The 23217-nt window shown below is 38.1% G+C and overlaps 2 protein-coding genes across 7 annotated transcripts; one reads left to right on the forward strand and one right to left on the reverse strand.

Annotated features, from left to right (window-relative positions):
* Positions 1-1245: 1245 nt before the first annotated feature.
* On the reverse strand, positions 1246-5830 carry LOC128887076 (ubiquitin-like-conjugating enzyme ATG10). The gene is made up of 4 exons (XM_054142541.1): positions 5560-5830; positions 2097-2218; positions 1753-1993; positions 1246-1491 (listed from the first exon to the last, which is right to left on the reverse strand). The coding sequence occupies exons 1-4, from the start codon at positions 5663-5665 to the stop codon at positions 1472-1474; spliced, it is 489 nt and encodes a 162-aa protein (XP_053998516.1). The 5' UTR covers positions 5666-5830; the 3' UTR covers positions 1246-1471.
* Positions 3573-20638, forward strand: LOC128887074 (single-stranded DNA-binding protein 3). 6 transcript variants are annotated; one of them, XM_054142536.1, is made up of 14 exons: positions 3573-5115; positions 5968-6040; positions 6131-6192; positions 6275-6359; positions 6437-6478; positions 6556-6642; positions 8598-8705; positions 9541-9615; positions 9814-9862; positions 10652-10681; positions 11494-11705; positions 11897-12067; positions 12273-12473; positions 20415-20638. In XM_054142536.1, exons 1-14 carry the CDS (start codon positions 5060-5062, stop codon positions 20517-20519), a joined length of 1356 nt encoding a protein of 451 aa, XP_053998511.1. In that variant the 5' UTR covers positions 3573-5059; the 3' UTR covers positions 20520-20638. The 6 variants fall into 6 exon arrangements, with proteins under 6 accessions (XP_053998511.1, XP_053998513.1, XP_053998510.1 ...); XM_054142538.1 differs by lacking the exon at positions 20415-20638 and adding an exon at positions 14133-14597; XM_054142535.1 differs by lacking the exon at positions 20415-20638 and adding an exon at positions 12628-12890.
* Positions 20639-23217: the final 2579 nt, after the last annotated feature.

The following is a 23217-nucleotide window of genomic DNA, read 5'->3' on the forward strand; positions in this document are numbered from 1 at the left end:
CATGAGCCGCGCAGTGCGATTGGTCGAGGCGATGGAGCAAATTGCGCGAACGCCAATTCCGTTCCGTTACTTCGATACGAGCCTCGGCCAATCGACGACCAACGACTCCTGCGCAGAGGCGGTAAATCCTGACGATTCCATTGTTCAGGGCGCCATCGAAATTGAGAAAATACAGGAAACATAAATCGACATTCTATCCAGTAATTGCGAACGATAGTTTTCAACATATATTTTTATTAAACTATCAAATGTCTTACACGTGAAGGAATCTCGTTGAAATCTACAATCTTACAAAGTCAGTTCACAATACTCGGGTTGTAGTTTTAGACCAAGTGCACCAGGGCCGACAGTACTCAACCAACTGACCAGTTTATTTTTGCTAAAGTCAGGAAGAAAAATTCAGTTATAACCTATAATTCAATTCTTTTATCGGTTCACGTACCTTTTACATGTTATTTTTAACAGCTCGTGAGACATACAGGGATGCAAATGTAAAAATGGTGTGCCTAATATGGGATGTATCGATTGCGATAATTCCATGTAATTTAACGGTGTACCGTAAACAAACGATTGAGCCTCTTCGACAGTTATTGGGTTGATGCCAGGGAAATCTATAAATATCGATAAAGACCCGACTATTTCAATCTCTAGTAGAAATCTATTGACAAATTTTTATTTCAAAGAACATCTCGAAAAAGGAACGTAATATCGCCAAGATTTTCACCGTTGGAAAAATCGCAACTTTTATGTTCGACTGAAAGTGCGATTCTGAATCGAGGTACGCGGGAATAGTGGCGCACTCAGACGGAGCTACAAAGAACCAATTACACCCTCCTGCTACGAATATCCATCTTTGAACAATTGAAATAATTTATATTTATGTGTAAAGTTAAATGAAGCTTGTCGAGCGATAATCTCCAAGTAGAACGTTTCGAGCTACCGATATCTCCGCGATCAATTTTCAAAACAGTCGTATACAGAGTCCCAAAATTTCTGTAGTGAGCCAAGTTCCCTTCGAGAAGCCGAAATGTTTCCTGAATCGACCACTAGCAAATCGGCGCTATGATCGCATACTAAACGCAGCCACGTAGGTAAATAAACTGAAATCACGAATTCAGTGACAACTTCTAACCTTAACGCACCGTTTCCATCAACTAATAAAGTGTCGCGAAAACTACTTGAAATTGTCAGCCATTCTTATTATCACTGTTAATTTTTAGGTGCATTCACCCTTTCTACATTTCTGGATACAATCGAACTATACGCCTTTCATAGAGATACATAATCAATAACGCGGCAACGATCAAATTTGCAATAAAGCAATAAAGTTGGTAGAAATTGTCGGTAGCGAGATCTATTTACTACAATTGGGGGAGAGTGTTCGAACGCAAGAATCCTCATAAAACGTACATTTCCATTGTTTCTCGGGTCTTTCCCCTTTAGACACTCTTGTTCCCTTTGCTCGCTGTGCTTAGCCTAGTTCAAGATGGGCTACAATCGAAGGAACAATCAGCATTATGTCGCCTGCCACTTCCAACGGGTGGTACATACCAGATTAAGGTCTAGTGGTGATCAGAGAGCGATTGTAATACAAGTTTCATATTTTGATGATTAGACGTTGTAAAATGAACGACTTGAACGAAATATCGCTGAAAACGGATTGCTATCACGAGGAATACGAAACAAGGCGGAGATAATCGTTATCTGGAAGGTCTTTCCAATTAAAAATTTGTCCGACGTATGTACGCTCACCTGACTTCCATCCATTGAAATACAACACGGGAACGCTGTAGCTCATCGACCATAATATGTGATGTTCCTTGACCAATGGTTTCTCGATTGCAGAGGACCCTTCGAATGGGTCCTGTTGTAACTCGAACTTTAAATCGTCGTCGACATTGTTATTTTTGTGTACGGAACAATAATTTAAATCGTTATCGGCAGGAAGAAAATGTTTCTTTCGTCGAACGATATACGCTCCCCCTGGCACATCCTATTTAACATTTCCAATATAATCGTTTTAAATTTCATTATACGTAACGATATACGATTACAACCATCCTGGATATTTCAAGCAAATAGAGAATTTCATTCACCTTGTCACCTCGAAATTCCCATCCATCAGAGATCCTATCCGACATTTGCAAAAAGATTTCAGCATTTTCGAGATATTCGTCCCATGTAATTGTCCCTGGGCCATCCATTGATATTTGCGCAACTAAATAAATACGATAAAATATATATCGTTACTTTATTTTCAAATTTAATTAATTTGTTGTTTTTAACGTAATGGTTCTCTTTACCCCCACCACCCACCACCCACCACCCACCACCCACCACCAATCACCTCCCCACAAATTCACGCCAAGCTAGTTTCGAACATGGGAACGATAATAATGATAATACGAGCACGATAATCAATATTTTAAGCAATTACGTATCATGACATTGTTTACGAAAATGACGCTCTGTAGGGTAAATTGTAAATCGAAATGTTACGCGTCATAAGATGTACTGTACAATGAACGGGAAGCGTGTACAAGTATCTAATTATACGTCTATACGCGTTAGGAAACTTGGATTATCGATAATATGAAAAGTTGAAGAGCGTTAGAGCAATGAAAACCAAATCTTTAGCTCAACAGTTTCTTCTCATTGTTATCCATGCTGCATTTCATATGTCCAGACGCTATTTGTGCTCGCTCAACGTGATCAAAAATTTAGCAAGTAAAATCTAAATTACTTAATAATTTCGATCGATAGTTCAGAACCACAGATTATTTATTATACGATATTTGATCGCGATTGTGTTCGTTAGTTGTACAATTTCAATTGCTATTTCTCTGTCTCCGTGAAACGCAACGTTTCGAAATTATCTCCGATTCTGCATCGATTTGCAAAATGAGGAGTCATACGTTAATTTCATGACAAAACTGAGAAAGGGGAAGCTGTACACCCAAAGGAATGGCTTGTCTCTTTTCTGCCCGACCCCTCGACGCTCAGTCAATTGTCGCTATTTTGCATCGGCAATGTTCGGTGGTGTTCGGCCGTGTTCGGATAGACCCTGCTATTGGTGTACATGCGCCGATAGCTTGTATAACGTATGCGTGCTTCGTATATGTATACAGATGTACCTCTCCGTGGCAGCGATCGGCATCCAATAGCACGTAGAGTTTCAATCAGGAACGTAACATCGATAGGTGCTTTTGCTATTATCGTTTCACGCACAGTAATAAAAGGGATACGTGCGTAAACACTTTCCACTAATAATGTATGCCCCACGTACAAGGCTTCGATTAATAGTACAAAAATACATGTAGGATTCTGCATTGAGATTAACGAAAAAGAAATTTCGAAACATTGAGAAATACAAAAAGAATGGGTGGTTCAATTTTGAAATCGTAATGCACATTTTAAGGGCGTCGATCATATTTTTAATACGCGTGCTTCGTTGCAGAATATCAGATTTATTTATTAAAAAAAACGATGATCGTTTACGATCTTACTGCTACAGCTTAAGAAATTTCGTACGATTTCGGAATCATGATAATTATTACAAAAATATCGAATATATTTTTATAGAATAATATTTAAATGTTACATTTGGGTTTAAAATGCTTACAGTATACGCAAAGTAGCAATACTCGATTACTCGATGTATATTTACTACTAAATCGTGCTTATTACATTCGTTGATAAAGAAATCAGAGAGGTATTATTACAGGCGCCGAGATACCTTAGACAGCTACCCCACCGTACGGCCCTGTCGTGAAAAGCAAGAGCTGCGCGCGCAGATCCCGCAAGCGTACGTAGACATGGACGAAGTGGGAACGAGGCAAGAGTGGGAAAGAAATAGTCGGTGGTCTCGTGTAGCTGCGCGCGCGCGCGTGTGTGTGTGTGTGTGTGTGTGTGTCGAGTACCTTGCGTATCACGGCATACGGCGTGCACACTTTCGAGATACGTTCGTGTTTACACGAAAATAAGTTCACTTGTATCGCGCGCGCACGAGAGCGTGTGTAAAAACGATACCCGCGCCTCGTCTTCGTTCACTACCGGATAGGTAGCTACGATAGAAAAACACGGAAAGTAGAAAGGGCCGCAGAGAGGAGGGCCCGTATCAAACCGGCGGCATAACGCGTAATCGAGGATTTTTGGAATCGGTATCTCGTCGAAGCGAACTTTACGGAACGAACTGTACAACGACGAGGTGAAACGCGAGTGTGTGTCCGTCTGTCTGTCTGTCTGCCTGCCTGTACTTTATAGAAGTGAGGCGGGACGGAGGGGGCGTGGTGAGGTGTGGTGAGGGGCTGTACGGTGAGGTGCGGGGTGCGGTGAGGTAAGGTGAGCGGCGAACGGAGCCGAAAGAGAGCGAATAGAGTAAAGTGACCGAGCGCAACTTCGGTGAGAGGACGCGCCGTCGTTTACGGACCAATTGAAACAAGACGTGAGGCGTTATTGCCGGGTTTGTGATTAAACAGTGAAAGAACTCGACAAAAAGAAAAGGAGAACAAAATACGGCAAAGTGAGCTATCGTACCGGGGGGCGGGAGAGAAAGAAGAGCGCAAAGTCTGCAAACGATGACGACGCGCGTTCGTTCCGCGGTCATGCGTCCGCAATTCGCCGAGCCATGATGCGGAATACTGTATCTAGTTAATCTAGTATAGGCTGCTGGCCGCGGCTGTGGCACGACGTGTTCGTGACGTGTGTGCGACCGAAAGTTAAAACGATCTCGTTTCTTTACTTTGTCGCTTCTTTTACGTTGAACGAGTGCGCGCGCGCGCGCGCGTGTTGTGCGTGTGTTTGTTTGTGTACGCGCGCGTGTGTGTGTATGTGTGTGTGTGCGCGCGCGAACGTTTTTCTACATCGTTCCTTCGGAGACCGAGAGAAACAAAAAGAAAAAATAAAATAAAAAAAGAACAAAAAACAAAAAAGTCGACGGGTACGTTTGGGTTCTTCCTTGTTCACCGTTCCCGTGCGGGATTCGCGGTGGTGTCGGACATTGCTGGCTGGGACGATACGGTGGTTCTGTTTACACTGGAAAAATTGACAGTCTTCGAGGATGTACGCGAAGGGGAAGGGGGCCACGGTACCCTCGGACAGTCAAGCGAGAGAAAAGTACGTATCGTTTCGATCCAAACGTGTAACGTTGTGTCAGAAATGCCAAGAGAACAAAAATTTATTTGCCGATTGATCGACCAGTGACTCCATTTTTTTTTTCTTTATACGGAGCGTGCGTACATATATCCGTCGAGTCCGAAACCGAAGAATCGGATTACTGATTACAATATTCGTCAAGTTTGTCAGCTCTGGCTTCCAATGTTAATCTGAATCGCATCGAGAACGTTTAATACGCATCGTTGCGAGATTTTGTGTTATTCTGAATGATTCGAGATTATGCTCGATCTAGTTACGAATGATTTTCGAAGAACCGGTTCGAAATGGTCCATCTTTCACGGCTGTTCCCAAGAGACATTCGCGAATCGAATTATTTACCTGATCCCTGTCTTACCGCAATATGCCTTCTCGTAAATTTTGAGTAAACTGTATGCTATGACTCACTAGTAGAGTTACTTGTCTCGCCAGCCAGGCCGATTGGACGCCATGTTTTTATCGTTTGCAAACCGAGAAGTGGCATACGCAAAATATTAGTACGATGACACTTCATACGGCAGCACTGTTTTGCTTACGCGACGTAACGTGCATTGGAAAGCCTCGTTCGTTCCAATAGGAATCGACAATATATGCAGATCCCTTACTTTCTTTTTTAGTTTTTGTAATCGTACATTTCGCGAACATTGCAATTTTATTCAATGTAAAATTTAGACATTAGTATAATTTTATACATGCAAGATTTTTAACTGTTATTCTACTATAATTGATCGAACGTAAGCAGCACGCAAACTATTAATTTTTTTAAGCGTATATATCTTTCTTGTAATCGTAATGTTTCCATTCGCAATGTTTCAGATTAGCCTTGTACGTGTACGAGTATTTATTGCATATTGGCGCACAAAAAGCAGCACAGACATTCTTATCAGAGGTAATCATTTTGACTTGATCTATAAGCTTAATAGAACTATCGAAAAAACAATTAAACATTATTATAATTGTATCATATTTTGTCACACAGATACGATGGGAAAAGAATATCACTCTCGGGGAACCACCTGGATTTTTACACTCTTGGTGGTGGTAAGCATAGACTACTATATTACATGAAGTACATTTTTATTTTGTAGCAAATTTCCAGGCTAAAATATTGTAAATGTTTTAGTGTATTCTGGGATCTATATTCTGCAGCACCAGAGCGACGAGATTCTTGCGAACACAGCAGCGAGGCCAAAGCTTTCCATGACTATGTTAGTGTATACATTTATATTATTGTATAACATAATATATATAATGATTATTGTACAAACTTTTTTGTGACCCTCAGGGCTTTGTGAACAGCGGTTATGGAGTCAATGGCATTGCTCATGTAAGTTAGATTGCATTAATTAACTAGTTAGATTTAAGTTATGCCGCAAAATCAAAATAACTGTAATATAATTGCAGAATGCTGGTCCGGCGCCTTCTCCCATAGGACAAATGCCACCAAACGATGGCATGCCTGGTGGTCCAATGCCCTCTGCATTCTTTCCAGTAAGTTTTTGTATATATTTCTATATAGATGACATTATTACGTTATTTAGGTGGTTTCAAAAAAATAATTTATGCTTAGGGAATTAATGTACCCTTAAATTTTTTGATTATATTACTAAATCTTTCTTTAAAATTAAAATGTATGTTTCGCGTGTCAATAATTATTGAACTATACATAAACCATCAAATTCTTTAAAGTGTATGTAGTAGGTGTTTGTATACATATCTGTGTATGTGTATACAGGAAGAGGAGAGCAAGAAAACGAATGAATGATTGAAAGAGAAATAGAGTTACATATATCAAAGTTGCCTTAAATATATTTAAATTTCGTTTACGTAAATTTTTACCCTGATGTATGACAATGTATGGTTTACAATTTATTCCTTAGGATGAATTATTATATAATTTTCATAATTATAAAACTGAAAGAAAGAGGAATGAAGGAATCGAACATGTTGACTGTATATAGCATATTTCATTAGTACTTATATGTATATACATAAATATGTATAAATACTTAAATATCTGTTATCATTGTTATGCCTAGTTACAATTCTCGTTCATTATAACTGTACACTTGATTCAAAGCTGATAATATTTTCTTAAATGTTTTACACCTAACACGATACATTTTAAATAACCAAAAATTAAATTACATAAAAATAAGGACAATAATGATTAATAATATTTTACATACTATCTGCGTATCGTTAATAAATACTCTCTGAGTAATAAAAATGAATCTGTACTTGTAATATTAAATTGATCATTTAAATAACACTTTATCATAGTAAATGGAATTATTTTTTATTCGATAGTTATTTCATATGCAAAGATTTTATCGGAGATTAAAATTGATCTACCATATATCGTTATTATTCGTTACTACTACAAATATTTTCGCATGAGCTAAGAAAACGTGTAACATAATACTCTCACGCACAATTACGTTCATTTAATATATGTAAATTGTACGATATACAGCATTTCAAATATATATTAGTTTTGAAACAAGTGTATGTTTAAATAAGATTCTCATGCCATGCTTGTCTACACTGTATCTATGTACTTATTTTCTCTCTGCTACGTATCTAACACTTGTATGTGCGTTCCTATACCATTTTCACTCTCTGATCTCCTCTCTGCATAAATCAGGTTTCGGAATATATACCAGGAAAGATATGTATAGATGATAGAAAATAGTTTTAGTTCTAATACTTTTGTACAGTAGGTATCCACAAATCAATAGTTTCCTACCATGTGCTCATTTAATTTTCATGCAAGATCTTTACGATAGTCTTCTGAATCGTACTATTTATTCACACATATTCGCAAAATGTGTTTGCTATTTTTCTTTTAACTACTCTGATAGTTCCATATTTTTTTATTAATAGATATACAATAAATGTTACTAATTTGAGTCTTACACATGCAAGCATGTACTATTATTCGAAATGATATTCAGATCTTATCTTTGATTATATTTTAATATTTTATAAATGGAACATTCGGGAACAGATGTAACATTACTTATAAACATAATTATTCTATATTGTAAAGGTGACGAATATCAGCTAAAGTCACATTTTTTAAAATATGTTTAATGTAAAAATCCACTTAAGTGGGAACCTTACAACCAAGTCGAAATTTTCAAAACTAATGTTTACAGTGAGCAGATTCTAATATTATTTTCAATTATAAAGATTGTACCTGCGACAACCTGTATAGACTGTATAGGTTGTGGTAGTATCGTTTAAAGAAAGTTGCATAAATTTTGTTGGATTAAAAACTTACTTGTAACATTATATGATTCATTTTCGTAATTATAACTTTTAGATTTTTAAGGTGCCGACCGACATAGTATTAACACAATCATATACCCAAGCCTTCTAGTCTAGCTGTTGCCTGGATCGCAGTGTTGCTACATGTCTGTCGTTTGCGTTGCTTGTTGCAGAACAACTCGACAATGCGACCATCTCCGCCCACACACCCCTCATCACAGCCATCCCCCCAGCACCCCCAGCCACCCCCGCCCCCACACTCGCAGATGATGTCCACTCAGGTAAGCCTCATTCGACACGTACACTGTCACTCATGGAGAATCACTCGATCCACTTTCATTACACCATATCATTGTGTACCTATGACTGTTTGCTCGAAGTTGCTTCCTTTTCCTATCAAAGTTACGTCTACTCTGCAACTGTCAGCTTGTTTTTTCTCTCTCTCTCTCTCTCTCTCTCTCTCTCTCTCACTCACTCACTCACTCACTTTTTTTTTTCTTAAGAAAAAGAAAACAACGAAACACCCAAATAGAACTCGTTGAAAGAAGCTTCAATAGACACGTTAAATGGTAGTTTCTTAAGCACAAATTTATGTCTTTATAATTTTATGGATACACGATACACTAACGATATTTAACAGTAAAACGATACTTTTCTACGATTTAGCGTGCATAAAATATTAAAATTATCATGCATAAGTAGTTGTTATAAGAGCACAATGGTAGTAGTGTTGTTTAAAAAAGAAAATTGAAAACAAGGTAAGAATGTTGCAATATTGTGTCATATAAATGCTTAATTTTAAGGTAAGATTTGCTATAAATGTACATCATATTTCGATTCACTTTAACGTGTCTTCTGCTAAACATGGACCATTATTGTTTGTAATCCTACTCTCATATTAATATATCACGGATACTTAAAGTACGCTGTGATGATTCTCGATGGAATTATCGATATCGTATGGCCTAACATGCGATTAATTGCTTATTGCGACTGCCTGGTGTGCCAGTTTTGCGATGTACAATAGTTGTGAGTCGTAATTGTGCGTTTTACTTACACAATGGACCTTCGACTCGTCATTTGCTTAACGTATAAATTTCTAAATTATTGTTACAGTTCATGGGTCCGCGATACCCTCCTGGACCAAGACCTGGAGTACGTATGCCACAAATGGGAAATGATTTCAATGGGGTATGTATAATTATCATGTTTCGTATGTTTCTTTCAACTGATACGTGCGTCAGTGTTTCTGAAACTGAGATTTGAAAAGTTCCCCAAATAAGAGTCCATTAAAAATGTTTTCAGTTTACAGTTTGAGAAACACCGATGTATGCGTTGCGATAGATATGGCTTCAGGACAGTTGTTTATATGGTGTTGTTTTTGTTTAGCCACCGGGACAACCAATGATGCCAAATAGTATGGATCCCACTAGGCAAGGTAAGAGCTCATTTATATGCTAGATCCACATTGATTTTTTTTTTTTTTTTTTTTTTTTTTTTCTGGCATTGACAATAATTGCGAGAGGAGAATGGCATAGACGCATGCATACCAAAAACCACACAGCAATAAATAAATAAGTAATTATTAAAAGTGGATTGGATTGCTGTGATGTGGAGTGGATTGGTTTTTGAATTGTCTAGTTACATGCAGTGGTGTAGTTTTTAAATGGAGCAATCGAGTATAATTAATATTCCATACTTTTACATAATTCAATACATGAACAGAGATAAGATATTCTTGTTATTTTTTCAAAGTAAACTCAACTAAAATGTCAATAAATCGATAAAGAGTATGTTTCTACATCGGAAATACTATTGTAATTTTTACGATACTGTTTAATTAGAGTGCTTTGCTTTCAGAGGTATTGTTCGACGTTTTTTAAATCCTTCTTAGAAAGCATTGAATATAGTACGAGAAATGGAGATATTTAGTATGTATTAGTATTGTCCTAAATATTCATGATTTCATTGTGTTGCACAGATAAGCATGTCAATAGAAAATCTAATGTCGGTATGGTTTCTGACAATGAAAACATAGACGTCGGATTTAAAACCAGTATTTGTATGTGAGATTTGATTTGTCGATATATACTGTAATAACATATTTTCACAGTTAAAATGTATTTACATCTATATTGACTATGCGACCGCAAAGTAACTAGACCTTACCGCCATCAACCTGACCTTACCTACCTGCCGTACTAATGTGTGCTCTTGTGTTCCTCAGGCGAAGCTGGAGAATTTGTAGGGTGGCAAGGTAGGAAGCAACCCAGCAACCAAATCACACTCACATGACTTAGTCAAACCTAACTTTTAATTTTTCTCCTGCTCGTTTTGAAAAATGTTTGTTTTCACTTTCACGAATAATCGCACTAGCTTCGTTTCTATGTAAAATACTTGCTCATCCGATCTTGCACCCAGTATGCCAATCGCAATTTAATATACTGAAACATGTGTTCAGCTTCGTTTATGAGAAAAAAAAAATTTTTTTTTTTTTCCTGAATAATTTACACTTTAACAGTATACACGCATCAGATTTATTTATTTCACGTATGAAATTCGAAGCAATGTAATTTCAGTATGAATCGTTTTTCACCGTGTCGGTCGCTGATATTGCTGTAATAGTGTAATTTGTTTAACTTGAACGTGTACCAGCTGAGTTATTGTCTTGTTTGTTACGTATTTGGCATATATTGCACCGTTTTCTTTCCATTATCGATTTTGCAGCTGAAATAGTTGTAAAAGTTCTTTGGTAGCGCTGCGTTCATCCTTTGCATGAGCTTTTCTTACTTGATCAATTAAGTAGATGCAAAGACCAGTTGAGCATGCCATCCACTCGCTTTACTATACATATACCCGACACCGGCAAAGCATGAATAACATGTTGAGTGTTTCAAAACGAGAAAAAGTTGGGATACTTTGGTCTATACTAAACAAATGTTAAAACTCACATGATTTGCCGTTAGTCCAGAAATTCACGATTAGCATTTAGTATTAACATGAAATTAGAACAGTATCAATGTTCGTATATTTCGAAACAAACGCATCAAAGGCTGTTTTTATTACCAGCTCCTCCAGGCATGAATCCTATGAACCCAAGGATGAATCCTCCAAGAGGACCTGGAATGGGTCCGATGGGACCAGGAAGTTACGGCCCTGGAATAAGAGGACCACCTCCTAACAGTAGTTTAGGTCCAGGAGGTCCAGGAGGTCCTGGAATGCCACCGATGAGTATGGCTGGACCAGGCGGTAGACAACAATGGCAACCTAACACATCCACGGTATGCATGTGATTATTCATTTATATAGTTTACCATAGTTTGTTTCACATTATTGGGTTTCCCCAAAAATAGGGTATCTCGTATAATATAAGGAGGCTGCGAAAGATTTTTTTTATTAAAAATTGTGACCAACTCGTATATCTACTTGTATCGATACATACCATTTTAAATATATTTTTGTTTATTTTTAGCCAATGAATTATTCGTCATCATCACCAGGTAATTATGGAGGACCACCGGGATCAACGGGTCCTCCAGGCCCAGGAACACCAATTATGCCCAGTCCGCAAGATAGTAGTAATAGCGGTGGCGAAAATATGTACACCATGATGAAACCTGTACCTGGAGGAAATATGCCTGGTGTAAGTACGTCTTATCCTTGTTACCCTTTAACGCGACAATCAAGTTTATTACTTCATATACACGGTGTAGCACGTTAAAGGTGTCTGTCTTACTGTCGTGTTTAAATTGTCAATGCTGGTCGTAATCGTTGTTGATTTATTTTTCACAATTTACTAATACACATTTTTAATATTATTTACATAGCAATGCATTTGATTGTGTCAGGACTTTCCGATGAGTGGCGGACCAGAGGGTGGTCCAATGGGCCCAATGGGACCGAACACAATGGGTCCTGTTTTAAATGGTGATGGTCTTGACGGAATGAAAAACAGTCCAGCTAACGGTGGCCCTGGAACACCACGAGAAGACAGTGGAAGTGGAATGGGTGACTATAATCTGGGTGGTTTTGGAGGTCCTGGAGAAAATGTAAGTATTAGTAGGTTCTGTAACAATCCCTATAATAGTTACTCGACGTGTTAATAATATGGACTTGTGTGTAACGATTATTTTAACGATACGTTTCGTTTCTATTGTGCCTATTGTACTGTTGATGTTGTTGCAAAAACAAAAACAAAAAAAGATGGTCAAGTTGAATATTATTAAAGAATCGTACACCACTTTGACGGCGACTAAACAAAGGGTATCTTTACGAATTGTTATACGCCCGATCGAAATGAATTCTTATCTCTAAATGAAACATTTATGAACCTTTAAAAAGAAATTTGTTGTACGGAAATTAGACGTAAACAAATAAAATGACATTGATTTCTAATTCGAGTGTCACATTTTTTTTTTTCTTCTTTTTTCTTTTTTTAGAGAATCGATTTATTCTTGGCGCAAAAATGTGATGTAAATGTTAATTCTGAACAAGAATCGGAAAGCATACAAGTCCATGTCATAACTTACTTTTTCTTCTAATTATTCGGCAATTAACAGATCAGGTGCTTTCGTCAATGCGACAATTACTTATTTATTCCATCAAAAGAATTTGGGTGTCGTTATATTTAGAGGGCTTATCCTCAGGCTTTCCCCAAGTACCTGGTTAATGCTTATCTAAAATATCAATATTTTATAAGAATTCGAAACGTCCTATTTAATCGTATAGGCTTCCTGGGAAATTGAATTTAAATTATCTACTCGCATCTAATATCGTTATAACTGTTTGGCTGAAATTGTGTCTAACTATTATCATACTAACAGTATGGCTAACGATCCATATATGAAGTGGGCATATAAATTGCAAGACATTTGGAACGTTTTACGTAGAAATATGCATAACGTATACTCGTATTTTGTTGAGTTTCCGCTTATACTTAATAACGTGTAAATTTATTAATTTCGAAACTGAACAAAGACGGTACAACAATAGTGCCTAAAAGTTGTTATCAAAGCAATAAATAGTACATACGTAACTTTCTATCTACTCAATGATCTACTCTTTAGAAAATGCCTTGAGACTTTTGTACCCACTTTATATGCAAAGAAAAAGTATGAAGCAACTTTCATACAGTTACATGCAAGATATTCCATAAGGTGTACCGTATACGACAATGAAGGGATTTTCGTCGGGTCAAGGTCAATTTTTATGTTACGATGCGAACATCATACATAGATGTTTTACACGTTTGTACGGTAAACTTCTTTAAAGAGTATTTTTAGAATAGTGAAAAAGAAAAAAAATGATACGAATGGAAAACACAATCAGTTGTGTATAAATCCGCTGGTCTCGTTCGACGTGAAAACCAATCTTAACGCGCGTCGAATTATATTGCACGAGGTGCATAAGAAAATAACGTAAATTTTGTTCGACAATGGAACAGATCGATAATCAACTACCATACTGAAAGTTAACAAAATCTGCTCGTCTTTGACCTATGGTACTCTTCTTTGTTCCGATACGTTACGCTTTACTGGACGCCCTGTATAATAATAGCATAATACATATATATAATCGATTTCTTTAACGAGCGCGCACAAACGGTATTCCTTTTTACTTTTACGTTGTTATTTCGGATTTGTGAGTAGGATTTTGAATTGAAAGAGTAACCAGTAATCTCGCACGTGCGCCTTCTGTATTCCCGACAGTTTTTTTAAAAAGTCAAGTCGCCTTGGAGTCCAGCCTCGAGATTCGTAGATGCCGTTAATTTCCCGGTTAATCACGCAATGTGGAAAGGATCATACGCAAAACGCTGCGTTTTACAATGCGCACGGTACGATCGGCACGTGGTACATGCGCGGTTCGTAACGTTTCGTCAGAATGGCTCAACCACGATGTTATTCTCATTCGTGGCAAGATATATAAAACGAAAGAAAAAGCAAAAGAAAATGATTAAACAGAAAGAAGGCAAAAGAAAAAAAAAAAAAGAACGTTCGTGACAACGCACCGGCCGATGTACGTTCGTTAATTAAGTGCTCGTAATCGGTTAGATTAGCATTTAAGCGATCATTACGCTGTTATTACGAAACTATGATACTCGATCGTCATTACTACATGCGCGTCCGCCCGCGCGCGTAACATACCTATATGAATTTTAAAAGTATATATATATATATATAATATACTTATATATGGTATATATATATATATGTATATATATATATATATATATATATGTGTGTGTATACAATATATATTATGTATGTATATATATATATATATATATATACACATATATTTCTCTCTATACATATATTGTATATATATGCTTTGCTAAATACTCACAAGGTTGCAGACTAGGATTTTATTATTAATTATTCTTCTCCTTTTCTTTAACTTTTTTTTTTACTTTTCTCTCTCTCTCTTTTTCCTTTTTTTTTTTTTAATACGATTATTTCTATACGCTTTATTACCGACAGTACGGTCTTTTTTTTTTTTTTTTTTTTTAACGACTCGTGTTAACAACACCAACGTCTATTATTTATATTTATTTGAACATTAGCTTGTAAGAAAAGGTGCCTGAAAAACACGAACTACTGTGATTATCAATCGCATAATTGTTAATCGATTTATAATTCTTTTTTCATTTTCTCGTTTGTCTCTGTTCTTTTTATTCCTGTTTTTTATTTTTTGTTTTACCCTGTTGCGTTTTCTTAATTGCACCCGCTGGATCACCAGCTAACCACCCGTGGGCTTATTTTTCATCCCATTATAGAGTTAGGCCTGCGAGAAGTATTAAATTAGAGAAAAACGGTACCCTATAAGTCCATGACAGGTAAGATGTATAATAGTTGTTGGAAAGAAAGAAAGAAAGAAAGAAAGAAAGAAAGAAAGAAAGAAAAAAGTTTGAATCTCCCGATGAGAGAAATCCTCCCGATCGTGTTTTACTTGAACGATCAATTTTTGTTGATATTACTTTGTTCAATATCTGTACGTACACTCGCCTAAATAGCCCGAATCGAATTCTTTTCGATCGATTCATAAAACTCTGTAATGAGGTGATTAAATTAGCCGAAGTTGGATCGAGTCCCTCCATTGTTTGCTCACATATTTATCTATCGATTGATGCAAGTTTGCGCACCATCTATTCGCAGCCATTGACATCGCAATATCTCGCGTGTTCGTTTGGTCGTAACAGCTTGTAATTAACAGGCGTAATCTTTAAACTAGTGCCTTGTTAGAGAAAAATGCAGGCACCTTGATGTATTAACGCGGTACGCTGATAAGATTTGCTGTTGCAAATCCAGCGACACGAATGTTTGATCGATATATTTTGAAAGCTAACCTGCAAACGATGGTTCTTGATCGAAATCGACCGACTTATTCAACTGTACATATCGAGATCATTCTTGATACAAGCTACCAGGGAAATTTTCAATTTGAACCATTATTTGAAAAGAAAAATATGACGCGCAACACTTTGAAGGCATAGAGTCGCGTATCGTATTTTTGACTGGAGATACTTTGCAAACAAGTTCCTATTAGAAATTAGTTTAAACAAGAAAAATGTTGGTCGTACAAGTTCCTTTTTTTTTTATTAGTTTGTTGCCGCTTCGATCATTTCTCTGAAAAAAGGGGCATTAAAGGGGCGTTAAATCGAATCATCGATCATCGAGCGATACGTTAACATCATAGCGTCGAGTATTGCGAAGCGAATGGTTCTGCGATTAACTTAACACAAAGTACTTGGACTTATAAATGAAGTGTTATATGTATAACGTACGCGTAGCAACAGACGCTATATATATATATATATATAACGGTAATTATTTTTGTATGGAATAAGAGTCGTAGACGGTGTAAGTACTGAACCTAAACGAATGAGTGTGACAATGAAAAAAGAAAAAGAAAAGCAAAGAGAAAAGAAAATGAATACGGGCCGATAACGGTGAAATATCGTGCGAACCTCCCGGAATCCATCCGTCCGTAATGGTTATAGGTCAGTACCGGACTATGCTGTGCTGCTGTTAGTTGTGTTTAAATTAATTAAAGCTATTAAACTATCGATCGAGGGAGAGGGAGCGTCAATTGCGAGTGCATGCTCTGAGAGCACCGGCAAGATCGATTATACAAACGTATGGATGATCTATGAGTTACGTTGCATCCTCTCAAGAATCATTCATGTTGATACTCTATGTCCCGCGTCTGATTGCCACGTTCTTTCATCTTTACTTTACGTACCTTTTTTCCTTTTTTCCCCCTGTAACATTAAAAGCACGTTTCTCGTATTATTCTGCTCGGCCAATTTCAAATATACAAACAGAGTTCGTGGCAAAGAAATCCTCCCTATCTTTACCCTCCATAGTTTTATTATTTCGGACGATTTATGCACCGCTGTTGATCGTGTCCATAACTAATCGCGCTTGTCATCTCTGTGTTACAAATATATTCCTACAATATTTATAACTTTGATATAATTCGAGAGGAATTCTCGTGAAAACGATATCACGAGTAAAGGGCAGCGATACGAGAGATATCTCTATGCCTCGAGAGAGCAATTAAGAGAGTAACGTGGGCAATTCGCGATTCTTCGTGCCTACGGTTTAGTCAGTTGAAAGCTTTCGACGTCTAAGAACGTACGTATATACGATATACATATATATATATATATATACATACATACATGTTCTGTCAGTTCTTTTGCCGAGTCGATGGGTGCAAAGAGTAAAAACGGACTTTGCATTTGATGAAGAAGACTGTTAGTTTTCGATTATTTGTAATAACCGTCGTAGAAAAGTGAATGCTTGCCGTTGTTCTGGAGTATTCATCGTGCCAATAAGTGCGTTATACTTTTAATCGGGAAAAAGAAAGTACACGCATACACAAACACACACACACACACACACACACACACACACACCATCGCACGTATACATACATATACATGGACATATACATATACACGAGAGAGTGAGAGAGAGTGAGAGTGACTTACGGATCAATAATCGGTGCGAGATGTCGACCATGACGTCGTTTCGAAGTAAAAAGAACACGCTAAATATATAAATATATAGATATATAATGGGATCTATGTAACTTCTCTCAGAGTACGAGAAGAATCGGGATTCGGGGTTCGATGTTCGATGTTCGAGGGTACGAACAAAGAGAAGGATTTGTTGACGATCGTAAGGAGCATTAGCTTTTTTGTCGTTGCTTGCAACTTGTAACTTGTAACGCGACTCGTCCCGGTGGCGCTGCAGTCACGAGAAAAATTAATTTTCAAGTATTCCGAGAGAGCGTGCTTCGATCGAGTATATACATATATATATATATATGTGGGTGTGGGTGTGTGTGTGTGTGTGCGTGTGCGTGAAGCGCACCATGGGTACTCTTAAATGCCGATATTTACTTTTAACACACAAGCCCCACGTTGTAAGCCACGCAAGTGAACGGCGATGAACATTTTACATTATTAATATATGCCTAAGCCAGGGGAGATCGAGACAATAAATGTAAACCTGTTACACTGAGAATACTGCGTTTTTCTTTTTTATTTGCTGATCAATCCGCAGGGTGCTGGCTATTAGAACGTTTATATATGACTATCTGTTTCCGTGCACTTTGTTTTATGTGAAATTTGTTTGTCTAGTCACTCCGAGACACACTTTTTCTCTGGTAATCACATGTCACTTGTGTTTCACATTTACGTCGCACGATAGTTAACGAATCGAGTAGCTAATTCGGTCCAATTACTTGTTTTCTTTTTCCTTACGATGATTTTACGATTAAAATCACAGAAACACACGAGTTCTTGTATGTAATTCGTTTCTTTCTTTTTCTCCTAATCGTAAGCATCAGCATTTTAACACGATACACCGCAAAAAGTCATATCATGCTGTGCGATCTTTGTTCTAATATCGCAAAAGGAAAACGTAACTTTGGTTGCTTTTTCGAGCGAATTTATGTCTAATTAAAAGTATTTGTCTTAACTTTGCTTGAATAGGGTGTGCATCGGAGCTGGGACGTGTTCGAATAGTTCGAAGGGTCGTGAAAGCTTTGAATATTCGTCCATTTTACAAGTTTGCGTAACGAACAAAGAAAACTGTCGAAACGTGAGACTAGATTCGATCCCAGCTCTGGTATGCATACGAGTTGCCACTAACCTCGAAACACTTGCTTAGAAAAACAACCGATTCGAGAAACTAACACCGAGCATGTACCAGGAAAATTAGGATGATATTGTTCGAAATCGACTCGTCCAGCGTGATATACGAACACCAGTATATGACTATGTACGTGGAATACTGTGGAACACAATGTTTGTGATGTACTGAACGGTCGTAAAGTCGGTGATTGATAGTATTTGTCGAGACGCGAAAGAAAAGAAACAGTGAAATCTGATAGCTGTATATAGTACTAGCCTGTACTGACCTGTAGCACATGGATGCGTGAGCGCAAAACGATTGGTGGATTGCGAGATCGTATCGAGACACGATTCTAAGACAAAAAAGTATTTAATCTGCAGAGGGAAAAAAGTATTTTTACAAAAAAAAAAAAAAGAAAAGAAAAAGAAAAAGAAAAGAAAGAAAAAGAAAAAGAAAAATTACCCATGAGGGATGACACGTCGAGTTTCTCTGTTTACAATTTTTTTTCTTAACTCGTAATAATATTTCTGAATGTCTCTTGTCGTTCGCTCGGTGAGGTGTGCGTGAGTTGGGGGGCAGGTGGCGCACACGGTATGCGCAACAAATTTGTTGTCTATTATTAACTTTTTTTTTTTCATTTTCTTTATTATTAATTGTTGTTATTGTTATTATAATTACTGTTATTATTGTATCAATTCTTTTTTTGCTCGATACGGGCTTCACTTTTTTACGTAACGTCCATGTGTTGTGGGTCAGAGCGCCCTGGAAATGTGGAACCACACTTCTCTTTATCACGCGGTTCCCGAATCAAACCGTTTCTCTTTCCTAGTTCTTTCATATCCTCTTCTTTAAGTTTTGTGTTTCACGAGCCCAGCCCCTTCACGACGCACCGTCACCGCGCTGTGCTAATTTGTTCACGCAGCATGTCAGCGTTTTCTCGCCCGAGTTCACTCGGGACCAGCGAACTGCGATCGAATTTCCTCGGCCACGTGAATATCTTCCTTACACACTTTCGTTGGCACTCGGTTCGACTCCGAGATGGACAAAATACTTTTCTGAATACCAATCGTTTCGAGTAACGAACAAAATAATAACGATAAGGATAACCGTTACCGTACCTTATTTCTTCTTTGATCGTCGCAATTTCACTTACGTAGTTGCGATAGCAATCTCTTGTACGTACGAATTCTGAACAGAAATTATAGCTACAACGTATTTCAAGTTGAACTGGTTAAATTTCTTGTTTATTAATGTTTCTGCGAAATTTTGATATTTTGTCCGTCTCTGATTCGACTTATACTCTCGAGGCGAAAGATGATTAGATCAAAATCGCTTCTCCACTTTGAATCAGCCCAGGCACGATCCCCACCCCACGCTATGTCAGTTTGCTTCTTTGTTGGGAGAGACAGGGGGCGCACCTGCGGGCAAGGATGGGCAAAATTCTCATTTGGATACAAGTGATCGAATAACGAACAAACGACTTGGCATCTATATAAATCAACAATTTCATTGGTTTTATTCGTAATGGTTTGCGTGAAATTTTGCCGATCTTTGACTTGTGCCGTCTGTCTTCGAGATACAACGGTAGGACAGAGCGAAGAGACGAGGAACGGAGGAGTGGCGGGATAGCTAAATGATAAATGGCTGTAAACATTCTCAGAGGAAATATTCTCAGCTCGCTGGTGAAACGTTGAAAGCAGAACAAACAAACAAACAAACAAACAAACAAACAAACAAATAAATAAATAAATAAATAAAAATAAAAACAAATGGGCAAGGTATCGCCTGATGGTGGACTTGCCTAACCTTTTACGTGTAACCGGCCTGGTGTTGGTTGATTCGCAGGATCAGACCGAGTCAGCGGCCATACTCAAGATCAAGGAGAGCATGCAGGAAGAGGCGAAGAGGTTTGAAAAGGACTCAGATCACCCCGATTATTTCATACAATAACTCTTCACGAGTCGTTGGGCTCCGAGACCAAACTAACGTTCTAACAAAACGAATCGCAAATCGATCCCCTCTCTTCCTTTATCCGGTACATCTTTCGCTGTACTTGTGCTCCGACATTACTTATTTACTTATACACACACGCGCGCGCGCACGCGCGCACACACACACACACACCTCCTCCTTCTTCTTCTTCTTCTTCTTCTTCTTCTTCTTCTTCTTCTTCTTCTCCTTCTCCTTCTCCTTCTCCTCCTCCTCCTCCTTTCCCCCTACTTCGAGCCGAGATGCCGAAAAGAACGTGCGATACAGAAAAAAAAACAATGAAAATTATACCAAAAAAAAAAAAATGAAAGAAAGAAAGAAAGATAAAAAAGAAAGTACGAAAGAGAGAAGCGTGTGAATAGTGCAGAAGAGTCAGTGGTCGAAAAAGAGTCTTTTCTTCCTGTGCGAAGCGAGGGGGCCCTCGTCCATGAATTTTCGTCCTGTTTGGATTCGGAAAAGGACATACCAATAAAGTAAGAGTTATAAATATTTGAGAGCACCGTTTCATGCAATCTTTTCGCGTTGACGTACATTCTTATCGATGGCTGTATAGAAATGCAATCATCCTTGAATCATCGTCGATCGATGACCTTTTGTTCACAAGTAGCGGCAAACGGGCCACGGGACGCTTCGAATCCCTTCGAATTAATAAGAATTTAGTATTGGCGTACTCCTTGGATAGTTTGTCAAAATTATTTTACTTTGTATCGTTACAAAGCATTTGGTATAGTTGGTAGAAAGCATGTTTTCTGTAATTTTCTCTTGCTTTGAGTGTTAACCTCTCGAGGGCATGAATTTTCAATGGATTAACTGTGTTTCTGTAATCGAATGCATACAAATCGAAGCAATTATATGCACTTTAATGCTGTAATTAAAAATAATTATGACATAGAAACATGTATCTATACCCTTCGAGAGGTTAACGGTCCAAACGGAGCTTGAACGTTTCGAAAAGCGTGTTCAAGGTCGAGTGACATTCGAATCTGATACGAGTATGCTGCTCGAACAAAGAAAAATATGTACTCGTCGCTACTTGTAATTCACGCGAGCAAACCCCGTTTCGACGTCGATGTTTTTTTTTTTTTTTTTTTTTACCATTGAACGGTAACCGTCTCTTAGCTATCCTCACACTCCTTCGTCTCCTAATCTTTTAGGGATCCCGATTTTGTTTCCTAAACAAGTAAGTGCTTCCTTATTGGCTCTAAGTTGAAAGAAAACGCTCTATTTTTTGTACAGTTCAAGGAACGTTGTTTCAGCAGTAACGCGCGTAATGTTTTTATACGAGAATAGTAATCGGCGTACCTTCTCCTCTCCCCCTCTCCCCTCTCCCCCTGCCGCCATCTCCTCTCCCTTCTTCCTTCTTCGTTCTTCCTTCTTCCGACTTGAGTTCGTTTCGAATGTCGATTCTAACGCACGTTTCGTAGAGTATGGTGCGACCAATCGATCGCGACGTGTTTCATCGGTTTCCTCGTACGTAGGCAAGTGTCCGGGCGTATCCAATTCCAAAAACAGACCCAACTGTGATAAGACGAACCTAACGCGATGAACCAATGAAAGTGAACGCAGTTTACTTTTCGTATGGCGAGCTAGTTGTGCTTAAAAAATCGACGAACAAAAGGTATAGCTGATCTTTGGTGAAGCGTATACTCGGAAGGACACCGTGTTACCGTTTAATCGCTTCGTTCCTGCGTCTATACGTATTTGTCTATAAGTTTAAAGTTTTCATCCAGACAGAGGACTTTGGAGATTTTCGACGTTTCCGTTGAAACGGTTCTCGCGGAATAATATTTTTTTTCGACGCGAGATCGATCGATACGGAACCCAGACAGACGCGAGACCGGCTCGAGAGCTACACACGAAAACACGAAAACCACCGTTTTATATTTGAACGCGTTTGAATGTCGCGGACGATCCGCGAAATATAGAGATATTACGAAAGAAAGAAGATGATAATGCAAATATCCAAATATGCTGTCTCACTTTCTATGGTATATGTTTTAATTGTAAAAAGTATCGCGATCCTAAGTAATAATGTACACACGTGTCTATATCGTTGGAGAGGATAGGTAAAATTTTGGTCATTTCGAGTTTGTATCCAAAGGAAGAATTTTACCCGTTACATATCGCTACCACCCTATCTCGTACCTCCTACTTTCTCCATCACCTATTAATTATAGGAAGAAAGCTATAGTTGTCCGATCGAAGCAGAATGTTGAGTCGGAATCTCGTGAAATATCGAAATGTGAAAAATAGCTGAGAAGCAATGTTTCCTCGTACCGAATAATCGATCGATCCTGCGCAAAGATTGTACGTCAGCGCAGCGATTCGCGAGCATAATCGGCTGATATGTAACACTTGACGCTCGTGTCGTTATTCGTGACATCGTTCCACGATCAATCACGTCGATTATTCCTTCCGAGATAAAGCGTCGCGATATCTTCCACGAAGTTGTAACCCGATGATCCAAGAGAGCGCAACGTTTTCATCTTTGTTTCCGTTAATGCCGTAAATACAATTTTAAAGGGATCCCGATAGATGACAGCGCAGGCATCGGTCGATGGAATTATCGATATTATCGTGTGAGAGAAAAAGCCAGTTGTTAATTTATTTACGAGAGAGAGAGAGAGAGAGAGAGAGAGAGAGAGAGAGAGAGAGAGAG

This window comes from Hylaeus anthracinus, unplaced genomic scaffold, assembly GCF_026225885.1.
Source record: "Hylaeus anthracinus isolate JK02 unplaced genomic scaffold, UHH_iyHylAnth1.0_haploid 11985, whole genome shotgun sequence".
In the NCBI taxonomy this organism is placed as follows: domain Eukaryota; kingdom Metazoa; phylum Arthropoda; class Insecta; order Hymenoptera; family Colletidae; genus Hylaeus; species Hylaeus anthracinus.